Source organism: Paecilomyces variotii, assembly GCF_004022145.1.
Source record: "Paecilomyces variotii strain CBS 101075 chromosome Unknown C8Q69scaffold_1, whole genome shotgun sequence".
Taxonomy (NCBI): Eukaryota; Fungi; Ascomycota; class Eurotiomycetes; order Eurotiales; family Thermoascaceae; genus Paecilomyces; species Paecilomyces variotii.
The window spans coordinates 2,599,759-2,614,843 of record NW_021167140.1 but is presented as its reverse complement, the minus strand read 5'-3'; the positions used below and the strand labels follow the sequence as shown (position 1 = coordinate 2,614,843).

The following is a 15,085-nucleotide window of genomic DNA, read 5'->3' as shown; positions in this document are numbered from 1 at the left end:
GGCGTAATACTCTTTTCTCCTGCAGGGACTTTCAGGTCTTATCACATCACTTAAATACACCCAACTACGATCCAGGGACGCAATCGACCTCACTTACTCGGTTCTGACTGGCGTTAACTACAGTCTACTACTATCTCTCCCGTAGAGACAGCTAGCTAGTTTCCTATCCACGTCATCTCGGCAGTGAATCGAGAAGCGAACTATTCAAGTTAATTACCGGCTCAGCCTTCAGACGCCACGCGTCTCATTCGTGGCCTTGTCGGAAGCTCCGTCGGTGCAATGTTATCTTGTTCTTATCAGTGAATATAATGGCTATGGTAAAGATTGTTCTACGTACTTTCGTAGATCATCTCGTGAAAATTCGATCATGTTGGAATCACTGGGATCGTGTAACGAATCGGATTTCTGCGAGGAATGCGGGTGGGATATCCAAGATGCAATTTTCCTAAGTACTGCGATACTTAACTAGGTAAGTACCGGGTGTGACGGAGTCCGACTCGGAGGTCCGAACATTCAACATATACCATAGTTTGGTTTTGGCCATTTTGTCCTGCTTAGAATCTTAACCTGTTTAATAATAATTTGAGTCAAATTGGTTGAAAAGACAGTTACTAATAATTACGGGGACTTTTAGTTAGTTATGGAGTACGCATAGTTAGTCACTTCTTCTCTACGCCAGATATGGCCATCCAGCCATGTTCTATCCCCTTGCCTCGATAGCGAACTTCGTGAAACGTCGATTGTCAGATCGGAGACCTGCTAGTTGTCAGCAGCTGGATACTGTTGGAGGGAAGACGCGCTTTAAGGACATGTTGTATTATCTGTGCTGTTCTTTTTGACTTGACTTGGTCGATTCGCGAATTCTCTATTGTGGCGTTTTGATATCGATACTATCTCGTACTGACTTGCCTCGTTCATCCATCTTTACTTCTGCCATCTTGGCACAGCCCGCCTTTTGGGGAAGAGCAAGCCGTCGTCACACTTACGGTTTCGATTTGCTCTCCAGGCGGATGGCGGATCTCGTTTCCAGGCACTGAGGATTCAGCGTTCAGATCTCCTCTTGATAAGCGAAGAATGGACCAGCATCGTGAACCTCCTGGTTGGCAGTTCCCAGACATGCTACATCTGCCAAGACGCACCCCAGCAAGATGTCCACTATCTATAGGAAAGGGAGTCGAACCAGTCCGTCAGGTTTCCAGATACTCTAGCGGCCTCCAGATAACCGCTCCTGATACTTGCTCCACAAAACTAAATATTAACCGTCTTCTAGATCAGATTGGTGATGGGGCGACCGAAGCATAACGGGCCAACCATGAGACATTCCACATGGCAAAACTGGCTTCTCAACAATTGAGTTATCGAGTGCACACGACACCTCTCCCTGGACAGGTCTAGTTTACGTTCGTCTGGAGCGGAATTCCTCTGCGCCGTCTGTCTTGGCAGCTCGCCCACAGTCCACTATCCTCGTGCTTGACGTCGACTCCCTTCTTCAACAGGTCTGGAGAGATTGCCGAGTAAGCGGTGGTACTTAATAATGGGGCCTCGTTCATATCTGTGCTCTCCTCAAGAGGAACCGTCTATAAGAGCGGAAGACGTGCCGATGTGGCGGTGCGATGCCTTAGTTCCTGTAGATGCAGGTGCCGTTCGATTCTGTTCCCATCGCGCCGGCGCGCTTCTGAGAAATTTCTCCTTTTAATAGCGCTGGGGGAGCAGCATTCTCTCTGTGAGAGTTTCTGCGTATCCGATGCCGCGCTGCTGGCGCGATGTTGTTGTTGGTAGTGCTGCTTGCCCTACCATTGATCTCCAGCTGTGAATCATGGTACAACTTCTGGTATGATGCCGGCGTCCTTGGGTCATATCCAGCGAATAGCTATGAGTCGTTCGACCTAGAGGCGCCTCGATTGAACGTTCTGCAATGGGATGAGCGCTGCGACCATGACTATATTCTCCTCACGCCTCGCGGACATGCTGTCCCGGCCCCGGGCCCGCTAATACTGGATTATACGGGTGAGCTCGTCTGGACGGAGGGACGCTTCGGGGAGGTGATGGATATGAAGGTGCAGCAGTATAAGGGAGAAAATTATCTGACATTCTGGTGTGGAACCGACGATGGGACCCATGGTCGAGGCATTTACTATATGGTCAGTTTGACTCTTATCTAAAGCGGAGAGCCATAGCCCTCTTGATCTATACTGACGGATGGTAGCTGGATTCGTCGTACGAGGTAGCATACACGGTAGAAGTACCTGGTGCACTAGATGGAGATCTGCACGAATTCAAGCTTACGGATAATGGCACCGCTCTGGTAACGGTTTACGAAATCATCCCCGCAGACCTTTCCCCGCTAGGGAAGTCTCGCAATGGTTGGATCTACGATGGTCTATTCATGGAGATCGACATTGAAACTGGAGATGTCATTTTCGAATGGCGAGCTTCCAGCTTCTACCCCGTCGAAGAGACGTATGCTCCCATAGGCGACAAGGGCTCTAGGAAAGACAAAGCGTTCGACTATTTCCACATCAACAGCGTGGACAAAGATCCGGATGGCAACTACTACATCTCTTCTCGATACATGCATACAGTGACCTGTATCAGTCCGTCTGGGGACGTTCTCTGGGTGCTCGGTGGAAAGAGAAGCAGCTTCAAGGATCTGTCAGGAGGCGCTGCGTCGAACTTCAGCTGGCAGCATCATGTCAACTGGTATCCCAACAACACGTTGACAATATTCGACAATGGCGCTGATGATAGATCGATAATAACAGCAGAGTATAGTCGCGGAATGATTGTCTCCCTTGATCTAGACCATATGACGGCGACGCTTGTACATGAATACAGAAGCCCTCAGGGATTTATCAGCGGCTCACAGGGTTCAGTCCAGATCATGCCAGAGAGCGGTCACGTCTTTGTCGGCTGGGGTCACACGTCCGCATATACCGAATTCACACCCGACGGGCAGATCTTATGCGACGTCCATTTTGGACCCTCAATGTTCTTCAATCTCGGGTGGGTGAAATCGTATCGTGCCTTCAAGAGCCCGTGGGTAGGGATGCCAAATTACCCACCCGATGTGGAAATGGATGTGGATATTGGAACAGCCTACGTGAGCTGGAACGGTGCGACTGAAGTCGCGGGTTGGATTACACAGACGGCACCTTACCCTCACGCTACGGAGGAAGAGTATGATTCGATCGGTTATACGACTAAGGAAAGCTTCGAGACGAGCATAGAGCTGCCGGAGGATCTGGACGAGTGTTATCTTCGATTTGCTGCTGTGGATATTGACGGCGTGATATTGGGTTATTCGAGGGTGATTGATGCTAGAACGGGACAAATGGTAAGTAGTGTACTGTACAACTACAACAGCTCTTCTCTGCTCCCATGCAGCTATTTTCCTGCTGTAGTCTCTCGTGTGCCTCATGCTGACTCCAGTGGCTTAGGCTTCCGGAACATTGCTCGAGCCTATCACCCAGGATATCCCTTCTCTGCAGCAGTCCTTGTTGTCAGTTTGTCTTTTCGCAGCAATCCTGATTATGCTCTGGAAAGCCCGGAATCGGCCGCCTCTATCAAAGATGATCGGCTGTTTCCAACGCTGTCTCTCGCGATTTGATTATCAACTCCTGCCTCAATAACACGCTTCGTTTCTCTGTTGATATGATTATGCTTTTTAGATTTCCGTGACGACATATTTCTCTGTTTATATTATGCTAGATACCCAAGCCCTGATTGTGGCTACAATGAACATAAGGGATTCTGAAGATTTATTGAATATTGTTTTTTAATTCTGTTTCTTTTCTTTTCTTTCTTTCTCTCTGACAGGTGGATGGGGGTCATTCTGCGATCACAGTGACAACGTTGATATCCACACCGGATTCTTCATTTCGGTTTATGTGCGATTGGTTGTACACTTTGTGTTGCATGTCTCGGCAGCTACATGCTCTACAAGTTTTTGCTTGTGCTTACAACATCTCCCAGACTCCCTCCCAAGATAATCCCGATTTATCTGAAGTCGACGTTAATTTTGAAGTTCAGTCGCTAGGTAGCGCTGGTAAAGATCTTGGGAAAAGCCACTGGGCTGAAGATTATTTTGATGTTCTCGGTTACCGCAGAAGAATCAGTTTTTGATTGTTCTATGCTCCTGACTACTGGATAAAATCGCCACGCCACAAGTCGCGCCCAGCCGGCCCAGACCGACGGACTGCCCCGTTTTGTACTTTTTTTGCCTTTTTTTAGCATTCTCCCTTTTCCTGCTCGGACATTGTGTCGTTTCTTCCCCGATGGTTGCCTCCAAAAAGTGAATATATCTAAATCGGCGTTCTGCGACTCTCCGTCGACTTTGTTTACTCCTCATCCAACTACGTCGTTCGTTCACCAAGTCGATCATTCTCAGTTCAGCTAATCATGGCTGCCAAAACGTTCGTTACCAGCCTAGCCATGCTTGGCTTGGCATCTGCGCAGTCGTCCGTCATATCAGTCTTTATTCCCGACACGGATCCTCAGCCCTTGGTGGCTTCTATTATCGGCAATGTTAGCACCCATTGAGATTGAAATGCGCATTCGATGTTTTGTTATATGATTACCTGATATGATTTTTGTTCTCTGATATATAGGATGCCGCTGCCACGACGTATTATCTCACTTGTCCTGTTGGGACAGACGGTTCGGATTGCGGCATGGGACCGGGAATGACGCTCATTTCGGGCCCGAAGACAGCGGCGTGGATGTTAAAGGAGCCAGAGGAGGACTTGTAAGTTGGACCTCTTTTTGCTTAGTGCAGATGTGTCCTTGCGGATATGCGGGTGTGCAGGTTACTGACACTGTCGACTGTCACCAGCTATGGAGGTGTTTTCTGCTCCATGGGCGGAACTACCTCTGCTATCTGCACAAGTTCTATGAGTGGAACGGGCGCCAACTTTCCGGGCGTCAGCACTGAGACTTTGGCTGCGTCTGATATCCACCTCCTTCCTGTCACTGTTACAGCGGGTTCTACCACCCCGGTTTCTGCATCTGCATCTGCTACTGGAGCGGCATCCGCCAGCACTGCGGCATCAGTGGCGCCTACAGTGGCTAGCCAGGCTTCGAGTCCTCAAGCAAGTGCTTCGAGAACTTCGGGTGGATCTTCCGCTACGTCAACGAAGGCATCCGGCACAGCTGACTCGACGACCAGTACTGGCGCTGCTGTGCCTCTGATGAGCGCCAATGCTAAGGTTATGGTGGGACTCGCTGTTGTTGGAGCGGGAGTTGTTGCTGTCATGTAAGATTATTGTAAAAGATAGGTACCTATTCGATTGTATTATAGATGTCATAATATATCGTTCGTACACATTCCCAGAGCTGTATTGTTGTATATGTATATATTGTTTGTATAATCGCCCTCCTTGGGAAATCCAATGATGAGAGTTACTCTATGTCAACCGCGTGCCTGTATAATGACATATCCGCACAAATGTACGCACCATCAGAGTAAAGATTAATAAAATTTCGACTACGCAATCGACATCTTCATTCCACCATTCGCACAAACCACACTACCCGTCGTCCACCCACTCTCCTCCGTACAAAGCATATCAATCGTCCCCGCGATCTCAGTCGTAAACCCCGGTCGTCTACCCCCCATCTCCTCCCTCACCAACCGATCAAATCTCTCCGCATCCTCCCCAGCCATCTCCTTCACCCACTCCTCACCATTATACTGCGCCAACGGCGCCGCATCCACGTACGGCTGATTGATCTTCCAGAACTTCGGCCCAACACCCGCGTACATATCTCCCCAGGCCGGGCCCGGATTGACCGCATTAACAGTCGCGCGGGTCGCGAGCTCCCTGCTCCAGCAGCGCGTCATGGCCTCCAGCGCAGCCTTCGTCCCCGCATACACGGACTGGCCTTCATATCCGATCGAGGACGAGACGCTGGAAACATTGACAATCCGACCAGATCGGTCGTGGGGAAGATACGGCTCAACAGCCTGCGTGAGAAGCAATGGCGCCAGCACATTCACCGCATACACGCGGTTGAACTCCTCCGGCTGAACGGGTCCATGTTCCTTATCGTTCAGGAGCTGGTTTGATGCCACGCCTGCATTGTTGATCAGGATGTCGATCTGGAATTTATCCTCTTCGCTAGCATGGTAAGAGCGGAAGAGGTCCTTTGCGGCAGAGACGATGCGCGGCGCGGCCTCAGCTGGGTTCAACAGATCCGCTTGGACGGATGAGACGTGGATTTGGTGCGAGGAGATGAGGTCCGTGGTGATTTGGTCTGTGAGGGGTTTCGAGGATGCGGATGTGTAGACGAGGAGAAGGTTACAGCCTTTTGTAGCGAGACGTTTGGCGACGGCGGCGCCGATTCCTGGGTTGTTTGTGTTTGTTAGCTGGAGAAATTTCCTGAGAAAATGAGATCCGAGGATTCTCTGATCATGCTTTTGTTTTTGCTTTACCTCGTGAACCGCCTGTTATGATTCCTAATTTGCCTTCATATGGGCGTTGGAAGAAGTTGCAGGTTCCTTTACTGGCCATTGTTGGATTGAGGTAAATATCACTGATGTGGGATATGTATGTACGTAGTTAATGGAATAGGAATTGAAGACTTAAACAAACTCCAATGGAAGGATGTTCCCCGAAAGACGTATCTAGAATCGAAAGTCCGGTGATATGATATGATATGTTATTTCATCTATGGTGTCTACCGTGAACAGCAAGATCTGAAGATAACAACATGGCCCAGAAGGCCAGACCCGCAAGCCATCGTGGCTAAATTCATTGCGGGGGAGGGGTACGGAGTATAAATGTCCGAAGTCAGATAGTATTAAATAGCTCTCCACGATAGACAGTTCACCCTGTAGGAGACAGTTGCGGAATATATACTCATGGATCTGCTCTTTCCAGTTTATTCTCTGGGTATTTTGATTAACAGATGGAATTCCGTGGCGGTCCTTATTGGGAGGTCAAGTGAAGTATGAAGCGATCGGTAAGTAATACTGTAACCCCTCGGTAAGTTTCTTCCGCGGGGTTGTTGGGATTGACTGTATTTCGTTTGTATGCACACTCACGACTGTTGTACGAGGTCGAAGGCAATAGTATTTTGTGTGTAGTAACTAGCTGCATTAGCCACAATAACAGATAATCGATAGTTATATTAGTTTCTCAAATTGCATCTCCAAAAAAAAAGGCCCAGTGGACGTGGCCAGAACCTTGTAAGTATTCGGAACGGGAGGAATTCTCACCACAATACGGTATAATAATGATATCACATCCACGACAAGACAAAAGCAATTCAATCCATGGGCATGGGGATTTCTTTCTATCTCAGATCTTATGGACACGGCACGGTTGCACGGTCCGTCATCTGCTGCTCTTTTTTTTCCCTCTCAACTAACCAAACCAAGAATAGCAGTGGAGTAAGTACAGTACTTAATTAAGTTACTAAGTTACGTTACTGGGTAATTTATTTAAATAGGAGAGTTGGCGATGAAGTCAAATTGCCAACAACACATCATTTGATTCATTCCCGTCAGCGTGAGCCTTTGAGGAAAGTAACATAGTCATTGACATTTCCTTCTTCTACCAGTCTATTCCCGCCCGAGAAACCGTTTCATTTGATCTACAACAGTCGCAAAAATGAAGACCATAACAGCAGAGGTAACAAAGATCGCGTCAACGTCATTGGCCACATAGAGTAATAAGGTGCTGACGAGAGCTGATTGAAGCCGTATCTCGATATCCATTGCGGACTCGGCGAGGGCCCTTTCTGGGAAGAGAACAAGAATGTCCTCCGCTTTGTGGATATCATGAACAAATCGATCTGGTATGTCGACTTGACCGTCGGCCCGGCGTCCGCACGCCACCACGAATATGAATACTCTATCGGGTAGGTCGATCTCCAGAGACATCATGCCTATAGCCTCTTTATATCAATGTTGAGAGTCTGTATTTTGACTGACTTGCTCGACAGAGTAACTTGCGATCTGGAGGGAGTAGAGGATAAGATCCTCTTTGGCGGTAAGCATGGAGTCGGTGTCGCCGAGAAGCACAGTAGCAAATACCGCTACATCCAGCGCTTCTGGACTCCGGAAGAGGTCGAAAAGGGTAATGAGGAGCGGATGAGAGCCAACGATGGTGCGATTGACAGCCAGGGTCGATTCTGGGTCAGCGCATTCAACGATCCGTCGATCACCAAGTTGGAACCAGTTGGTATGGCATTTTTCTCCTATATACATTCCCTATTATCTCTTGGAGATTTAATTCTTAGCATATTAACGATGAATCCAGGAGTCCTGTTCAGACTCGATACAGATGGATCCTTCCATCGCATGGTCGAGGGACTCACCATCCCCAACGGTACCAGCTGGAGTCTAGATGATAAGACCATGTACTTCACGGACTCCGGAGCCCAGACCATCTACGCTTATGACTTTGATGCCGCCACGGGTAACATCTCCAATAAGCGTGTCTTCTTCCGCGTTGAAGAGGAGGGCTGTGCTCCCGATGGCCACGCTATGGACGTCGAGGGCAACATCTGGGTTGCCATCTGGGGTGGTTGGAAGGTTGTCCGCGTCAACCCTGAAGGCAAAGTTACCGCTGAGATTAAGGTGCCAACTCGGTGTCCTACAGTAAGTTATCTTTCGCTTTTCGTTTTCGTTTTCGATTATCGCCTTCTCGCGTGGTTTTATTTCAAGGACCTTACTAACCACTGAATATCAGTGCGCTGTTATCGCAGGAGAGGATATCTACATTACAAGCGAAGCTGATCCGGAAGTTGACAAGTACCCGGAATCGAAGCGGTACAGTGGTGGAGTGTTCAAGGCTTATATTGGAATTCCAGGCAAACGTCCCAATAAGGCGCGTGTGCCTATAGGTAGGAAGTGAAAAATCCGTTGATGTTATTTTATCACTCCATCCGCATATAAAGGTATTATTATGGAATTAGGAACAATAGATTGAATCCACTTTTTTCCCTATAAAGGTTTTCTTTACCCACACAGCGAAGACAGACAGCCACTCACAGGCCTTCAGGCCAGAGACAGGAAGCGCTTGATAGTCTGTCCCAATATTATCCGATCCATACTCCCATACTTCTGAAATGGACCTTCCCCGCATCTATGTACATACAGTCATATCAATCTCACTCACACCAGCTCAAATAAGTCAATAGTTACTAAACCAACCTGCATTCTAATGTACGTATGTGGAAAGCTAACCACGCTGCATGCATGGAAGCATGAGTTGGCCAGCTTGTCATGCGCTAAGTAGTTAGGTAGGCTTGTATCGCACAGGTCCACTCGCGACACTGCAGAATCAACTGAATGCTTGACAGACCTTCGAATGATCTCACTCCAGCCTCTACATGGGGTAAATTAGTTTAGATAAACAGGTGAAGATTATTTACATTTATTGAGGATTGGGGTGCGGTAGTTAACTAGATACCTACCTAGGTATTTAGGAGGGATTAATCTCCTGGAGTGAAGGGAAAGCTTACCCAGTTCAGAGTTACCATTTCAAGTTACATCGTTCTGATCTTCGCTGCAAGAGACAGCAAAAGAGAGAAAGAGTTGATGTATGTCTCAGATATATCACTCCCGTCGCGATTTTGTCTACTTTTTTCTATTAATACCCCATGGCAGATCCTCCATAGTCTCCGTTTTCCCGCATGCGGAATTCCCTGCAGGTGGTCATGCTTACTTCTCCTTGATGCTTATTCTTCAGGTCATGCTGGCCTTGTTATGCTGCACGAACGTTCCTATAAGGTGCCAACGTGCAGTTGTTGTATATGCAGTCAGTAATAAACAGTCGTAGCGGTGGCTTAGTTTTCTTCATTATCTATAAAAAAAATCTAGGTTTGCTAGATAGGCTATACATTGCTGAATATTAAGGAGGAAAAAAGGTTAAGTAGAAAACTAAGTCAAGCTAAGAATGTGATAAACAAAACTATCACAACTGATGAAAAGTATATATAACATTAATATAGGCTCGCACCGCTATGGTCAGACCCGCAGAAGATCAGCAGAGAGCACTTGCCACTGCTCCACTGCGAGCGGTTGTGATCGCCCGATGCTTGTCACAGATCAGTAGTTGGTCTGGCGGATTTGAAGGAGAAAACTGCAGTACTACCATAGTTGAACAGAACACCGTCAATGAAGTGAAAATCCAATTATCATATATAGTATCTTGTATATTGAGTACACATTATGCGAGTGAAGTAAATATTGTCATAACCATGTCCTGGACCAGTGTAAAATCACATTACATGGTCACAGGGACAACTTATTGTTTTCGTGCCATATTTCTGATCCCGAAAGAAAAAGCTAATTACTGCTCAAGCCCCCTCCCAGTTGACGCTGGTATCTATGCTTCTTACAGCATAGCGCCAAGGCCAATAAGCACAGCAGCAGCCAGGCTGCCAGCCTCAACTGTCAGTCCGGAAGCGGCGTTCTTGGAAGACTCAGAGGTAGAGGAAGAGAAAGAGCCGGTGCTAGTCGAGGTGCCGGTAGCCTCTGCGTTGGAACCGTCAACGCTGCTGGTCACCTGAGCAACAGTGGCACCAGTCGATGAAGCATGTGTGGCAGATGCGCCAGGAGTCTTGCTGGCGCTGGTACTGCTGCTGGTGCCGTACGCCTTGGCGGCGTTACAGTACGACTCCTTGGTCTGCTGAGCACCGAACTGGTCTGGGTCACCAGGGCAGTTGTTGTAGCAGCTGTTGGAAGGATAATACGTCAGTCCACATCAACTGAATGAGACCGAAGATAAAGGTATCCCCGTCCACAGTATGAATGAAGGGGTATCTTACGTCAAGACGTTGGTGCTCTGATCACACAGACATTGCCAGTCCGTGGACTCGCAGGCCTTCAGCTGCGGCGTAGTAGACTTGAGACAAGCGTCCACGATGCTGTTAGAATCACACAATTGCGGTCAGCTCTACCGTTCACTCAAGGAGGAAGGCAATGTAAACCTACTTCTGAGCGTCACACTGGTACGACGAAGAGCTCGAAGTTGACTGAGCTGCAGCGGCAGTAGTGGTGTCCTGCGCAGCAACGAGGCCGGCAGAGACAGAGAGGAAAGCAGCAGCAGCCGTGAAGAAACGCATTTTCGCTAGAGCAGAAGCGTGATTAAATTGATATGCGTGAGTAGTTAACGAGAGTGTATAAAAGAGATGGTCTTCTGCTCAACGAGAGACGAAGAACTGTAACTCTGCAACAGGCAAAAACAGGCACGAGAAAGCAAACTGAATGCACAAGAAGATGATCAGGAGAGAAAGAAGCAGGGAGAAGATGGTCAATTAAGAATGCTGAGAGTTCCCCGTACAGGTCACATCCTGGTCCCGCCGTGGAAAGATCCCGGCTGTAGCATAGAGACCAAGAATGTTCAAGGACATCGGAATCTGGAGTAAACATACACAACACTCAGCCAATGGCATCCGCAAGGTCGGCCCATAGAACTATCAACAAAGCCCGGCTGATCCATTTTGAGACCATAGCTGACCATAGCTCCTCGGGCCTTCAGGCTCCGCAGCGTTCTGTTCCTTCATTGTCCAGGTTGCAGAATTGCTCGGTGTCAGGGCGATGCTATTTCGAGGACATAGCGCACGCCACGCCGGGGAACACCCCAAGCCGCAAAAATACATCACGGACCACGACCAGAGGATCGATGAAAGAGCATATGAGTTTTGTCAATCATCTTTTCTGAGAGTTGAACTATCACGTTACTCATATAAAACATACGGCAAGATACATGAGTATACCGCGCCGTGTTGTGAAGATCGCGTCTCTCAGTGTTCCGGGTGAGGATCTCCAAATACAGCTGGTCAAAGCCCCTTGCCGTAGGACCAGCGATCCTGCTGATCCGGAGCTGACGGTCGAGAACTGTACCAGTGGGAGTGAGCTTGGCCAGCACTGACACACTCCGCTTCGCTTCTTTGACTGCTAGAGGTCAGACCGTAAGAAGAGGCCATCTAGCGCGCCGTGGCAGACGCCAAAATAGCGTATGGGGTAAGTAGCCAAGGTCCACACCGAATACTATCTGCCATTGAAAACCGCAGTCGATCACAAGTCCTGGCCAGAATTGATGTCTCGAAGCTTCCAGTCAGAAAATCGACTTTCATCGATGCTGTACCGCGCTTGAATATAGGAGTCCGGGAGGAGTAATTAACGAACTGGTTAACTAGGTAGTAGGCAAGGAAACCGGTGGCATGTAGAGTACTGGTGATCGCTTCCCGACATTCCGAAGACGGGAATAATATAGCGGTCTTCCCGCCCAAAAGCTTAGCCAGCAGATTATCCCTCAATATCGCAGAGTTCAGAATGAGTTGCATGTAACTATGCGTCCCTGCGCGGCGATAACCGCGCTGAATGGCAAAGGAAGAAAGCAGGACAATCTATCCAGCATTAACTTTACGCCGATCTGCTGGAACGTTCGACAGTGGATCTTACCGAGCTCCTGGCGGGGGGAGCATCCTTTTGATTCTAGAGTAGGATACGGGACTACGGGGTCTGAACTGAACTGGTCATGATTATTATTATTAGGGACAGCCAGTAGTATATTCCATTTCGAGCCGCGGGATTCGCATTTATCTCATTCAAAATAGCAGCGTTGCCAAATGTGGACAGTAAACATCACTATTGAGGATTCAGTGTTTGATGGAACCTGGGTCGCGACTGAATATATAGATGGCTCTCTATGATTATAAATTAACTCAAACAGACGAGTTTCTACATACTAACAGACGCTCAAATAACAATGGAAATTCAAGCGTTACGTTGGCTAGCCAAGAGATGCCCCCCCCGTGTTATAGAGGCTAGACGGAGTTCTGATCTTGTACCATCACTTCCCTTTCTATGAACAAGATATGCAAGATGGACCACCGCGGGATAGAATGCTAATTTCATCCGACCACTCGATACAATATATGTAAATTGGAAGCTGTTATGTGTTCATGTTGAGATTTCCACGCCAGTGTCTCCGTCGGGAAACTCTGTCTGGATATAGTTTTATCTTATCATTCCTTTATACACGGAATTTTAAGTGTTCCAAATATTGTTGGCTCATGTAACCAAAGATGGCGTCTTCCCCAAAAGCTTTCAGATTCTTTTTTTGCATAATTATCTCTTAATAACGGTCAACTTGTTCAATCTAACAACGGGATGATCGTACTTATCGCATTTCTTATCCTCATTCTTTCTCTCAATATCCTTTTTCGTTATCCACCATATAGCAATCTACCTCTGGGACCCTAAAGGCCTCCACCTATATCCTGGCGTTAATCCTCTTTGCGGAATAACCAACCCGGGATATATCCGCTTCATTGCACGAACAGACAGATTCTGCACTAGGTAGATGGCTAAAGCGCACAATGTTCGTAGAATCATACCCTTAATGCTAAACACTGTCTCGTTCGCGGATGTACGAGCAATCATAAAGATATCTACGGTCACAGCACGTGGTCAGTATACAGACAGACCTTAGTATTTAAACGGGCCCGTCGGAACTGAAGAGTGGAGTACGACGATGGAAAAGGCTACATGAAATCCTGGCTTCTCAAGACCCAGGTTTGGTATATATCTTTCTCTTCACGATTGAATCTTCCTTTTCTTTTCCTAGATTTTATCGAACCAGGATGACATTGACAAAACGAAGCTGCTGAGTTAGAACTCTGTCATGTCTCGAAACTCCTTCTTTCGGTCTACCAGCAACATAACCAAATAGTATCTGATCTGACTTGACGCAACTGAGGTACGTACAAAAGAATGATATGCCATCTGACTATCTCATAGAACCATATAGACGGCGACACAATGGGGATCATCTACGGTTTTCTCTTTCAGACGCAGTAGCAGTAGTTGCTTTCCGGCCGCTATGTCATGGTTTGTCCGTCTATCTTTTCCAACAACATATCAAAAACCAAGAGACAAAACAAGAAACTATTACATTACTGGGGGTTCTCCAAATGATGACGGGAAATCATACCAAAAGCAAGATCGTGGAACAAACATGTATAGACGCATTAGTATCAGAAATTTTCATACATTATATGCCTAAGGAAAAGCATTAAACCATTAAACAATACCTTCCCATCAATTTACTGAAGAGTAGTTACTCAATAGCCTCACAAATTCCACGTCCTCTCCACCTCCATTGCCGTATCTCCTATCTGTCCCCAATCCAACTTACTCCACCTCTCAGGCCTCTCGAGCGCATCCACAAAATGCTTCATCGCCAACACGAACTGCGCCGCCCATTTCTCCGGACTCACTTTCCCCACGCCCGTCGCTAGAGGCGTGATTAGAATCCTCTCGATCTTCTCCCCACCAGACGATCGTCGATTGTGATCATGATCTCGATTCCACCCCTCCACCACCCCCATCAGGCTCCAAACACATTCATAAACAACCTCCTTATCCCACTTGACATTAGTCGGTAACCTCATTGTCGGACACAGTCCTATCCATGCACATCCGAATTCATTCCCCTTCAACTCGTCCGGAAAGGGAACTAAAGTGCACGTCCCTGGTGGCGCGAACCCTCTCCATTTCTCATATAGAACTTTTTGCGCAGCATGTGTGAGCATATCGTATGGTTGTTTCTGCGAGAGGCAGAATTTGCGCGATATGGCGTCGTCAAAGGCGCCATCCAGCCGGCCGTAGGAGTTGGCCGGGGAGACGATGAGGTCGAATTTCGTCCCTTGAGGGATGGTGTTGAGGGATTCGTTGAGGATTGTTATTCGGATTGGGGGCGTGGATGTTGTAGTTGAGTTGGTTGTGGAGTATGAAGGCCAGTACTTGGGGAGGGCGTCGTTGAATGCGGTGATGAATTTCTTCTCACGGCAGAGAAGGATCATCTCGGGGATATCTTGGAGTGGCATTTTGGAGGTGGTGGTCTGTTGGATGTTGTTTGGTTCGGGAAGGGAAGATGTTATTTCGAATAGGAGGGGGAGGGGGTATTTACATACATAGCCGTAACTATGTGATGAAGACGTATGTGTCCTCTCTTGATAGGCAACATTGGAAAAATTGTTGCCTGGTATAGTTATATCTAGGAATCTAAAAACATCGGGCATATGTTACTACCATAGTATTAGTATTTATTGTCCATTGAGTGCTGGA

The 15,085-nt window shown here is 47.7% G+C and overlaps 6 protein-coding genes across 6 annotated transcripts; 3 read left to right on the top strand and 3 right to left on the bottom strand.

Annotated features, from left to right (window-relative positions):
• The first annotated feature begins 1,657 nt into the window (after nucleotides 1-1,657).
• Nucleotides 1,658-3,870, top strand: C8Q69DRAFT_33967 (ASST-domain-containing protein). The gene is made up of 3 exons (XM_028627541.1): nucleotides 1,658-2,141; nucleotides 2,207-3,334; nucleotides 3,438-3,870. The coding sequence occupies exons 1-3, from the start codon at nucleotides 1,764-1,766 to the stop codon at nucleotides 3,627-3,629; spliced, it is 1,698 nt and encodes a 565-aa protein (XP_028489368.1). The 5' UTR covers nucleotides 1,658-1,763; the 3' UTR covers nucleotides 3,630-3,870.
• A 528-nt stretch (nucleotides 3,871-4,398) lies between these two features.
• On the top strand, nucleotides 4,399-5,255 carry C8Q69DRAFT_440793 (hypothetical protein; the record flags this gene model as incomplete). Its single annotated transcript, XM_028628690.1, has 3 exons — nucleotides 4,399-4,524; nucleotides 4,608-4,744; nucleotides 4,805-5,255. The coding sequence occupies 3 exons, from the start codon at nucleotides 4,399-4,401 to the stop codon at nucleotides 5,253-5,255; spliced, it is 714 nt and encodes a 237-aa protein (XP_028489367.1).
• Nucleotides 5,256-5,368: 113 nt separating this feature from the next.
• On the bottom strand, nucleotides 5,369-6,717 carry C8Q69DRAFT_33875 (hypothetical protein). The gene is made up of 2 exons (XM_028627540.1): nucleotides 6,431-6,717; nucleotides 5,369-6,342 (listed from the first exon to the last, which is right to left on the bottom strand). Exons 1-2 carry the CDS (start codon nucleotides 6,507-6,509, stop codon nucleotides 5,483-5,485), a joined length of 939 nt encoding a protein of 312 aa, XP_028489366.1. The 5' UTR covers nucleotides 6,510-6,717; the 3' UTR covers nucleotides 5,369-5,482.
• A 566-nt stretch (nucleotides 6,718-7,283) lies between these two features.
• Nucleotides 7,284-8,887, top strand: C8Q69DRAFT_34089 (hypothetical protein). Its single transcript, XM_028627542.1, has 6 exons — nucleotides 7,284-7,419; nucleotides 7,561-7,631; nucleotides 7,700-7,860; nucleotides 7,945-8,183; nucleotides 8,262-8,602; nucleotides 8,694-8,887. Exons 2-6 carry the CDS (start codon nucleotides 7,611-7,613, stop codon nucleotides 8,856-8,858), a joined length of 927 nt encoding a protein of 308 aa, XP_028489365.1. The 5' UTR covers nucleotides 7,284-7,419; nucleotides 7,561-7,610; the 3' UTR covers nucleotides 8,859-8,887.
• Nucleotides 8,888-10,064: 1,177 nt separating this feature from the next.
• Nucleotides 10,065-11,234, bottom strand: C8Q69DRAFT_34125 (GPI anchored serine-threonine rich protein). The gene is made up of 3 exons (XM_028627543.1): nucleotides 10,943-11,234; nucleotides 10,777-10,875; nucleotides 10,065-10,683 (listed from the first exon to the last, which is right to left on the bottom strand). Exons 1-3 carry the CDS (start codon nucleotides 11,071-11,073, stop codon nucleotides 10,344-10,346), a joined length of 570 nt encoding a protein of 189 aa, XP_028489364.1. The 5' UTR covers nucleotides 11,074-11,234; the 3' UTR covers nucleotides 10,065-10,343.
• Nucleotides 11,235-14,052: 2,818 nt separating this feature from the next.
• On the bottom strand, nucleotides 14,053-15,008 carry C8Q69DRAFT_452141 (hypothetical protein). Its single transcript, XM_028629549.1, has one exon. It carries the CDS (start codon nucleotides 14,842-14,844, stop codon nucleotides 14,089-14,091), a length of 756 nt encoding a protein of 251 aa, XP_028489363.1. The 5' UTR covers nucleotides 14,845-15,008; the 3' UTR covers nucleotides 14,053-14,088.
• Nucleotides 15,009-15,085: the final 77 nt, after the last annotated feature.

What these genes read in the sequence shown, in the direction of transcription:
- C8Q69DRAFT_33967 (XM_028627541.1), top strand. Translation starts at nt 1,764, where the DNA reads ATGTTGTTGTTGGTAGTGCTGCTTGCCCTACCATTGATCTCCAGCTGT. An exon ending in GTCGAGGCATTTACTATATG is followed by an intron (nt 2,142 to 2,206) that starts GTCAGTTTGACT and finishes GACGGATGGTAG; the next exon opens with CTGGATTCGTCGTACGAGGT. An exon ending in ATGCTAGAACGGGACAAATG is followed by an intron (nt 3,335 to 3,437) that starts GTAAGTAGTGTA and finishes CCAGTGGCTTAG; the next exon opens with GCTTCCGGAACATTGCTCGA.
- C8Q69DRAFT_33875 (XM_028627540.1), bottom strand. Translation starts at nt 6,509, where the DNA reads ATGGCCAGTAAAGGAACCTGCAACTTCTTCCAACGCCCATATGAAGGC. An exon ending in CATAACAGGCGGTTCACGAG is followed by an intron (nt 6,343 to 6,430) that starts GTAAAGCAAAAA and finishes CAAACAACCCAG; the next exon opens with GAATCGGCGCCGCCGTCGCC.
- C8Q69DRAFT_34089 (XM_028627542.1), top strand. Translation starts at nt 7,611, where the DNA reads ATGAAGACCATAACAGCAGAG. An exon ending in TGAAGACCATAACAGCAGAG is followed by an intron (nt 7,632 to 7,699) that starts GTAACAAAGATC and finishes AGCTGATTGAAG; the next exon opens with CCGTATCTCGATATCCATTG. An exon ending in TGCCAACTCGGTGTCCTACA is followed by an intron (nt 8,603 to 8,693) that starts GTAAGTTATCTT and finishes ACTGAATATCAG; the next exon opens with TGCGCTGTTATCGCAGGAGA.
- C8Q69DRAFT_34125 (XM_028627543.1), bottom strand. Translation starts at nt 11,073, where the DNA reads ATGCGTTTCTTCACGGCTGCTGCTGCTTTCCTCTCTGTCTCTGCCGGC. An exon ending in TACCAGTGTGACGCTCAGAA is followed by an intron (nt 10,876 to 10,942) that starts GTAGGTTTACAT and finishes TGATTCTAACAG; the next exon opens with CATCGTGGACGCTTGTCTCA. An exon ending in CAGAGCACCAACGTCTTGAC is followed by an intron (nt 10,684 to 10,776) that starts GTAAGATACCCC and finishes TCCTTCCAACAG; the next exon opens with CTGCTACAACAACTGCCCTG.
- C8Q69DRAFT_452141 (XM_028629549.1), bottom strand. Translation starts at nt 14,844, where the DNA reads ATGCCACTCCAAGATATCCCCGAGATGATCCTTCTCTGCCGTGAGAAG.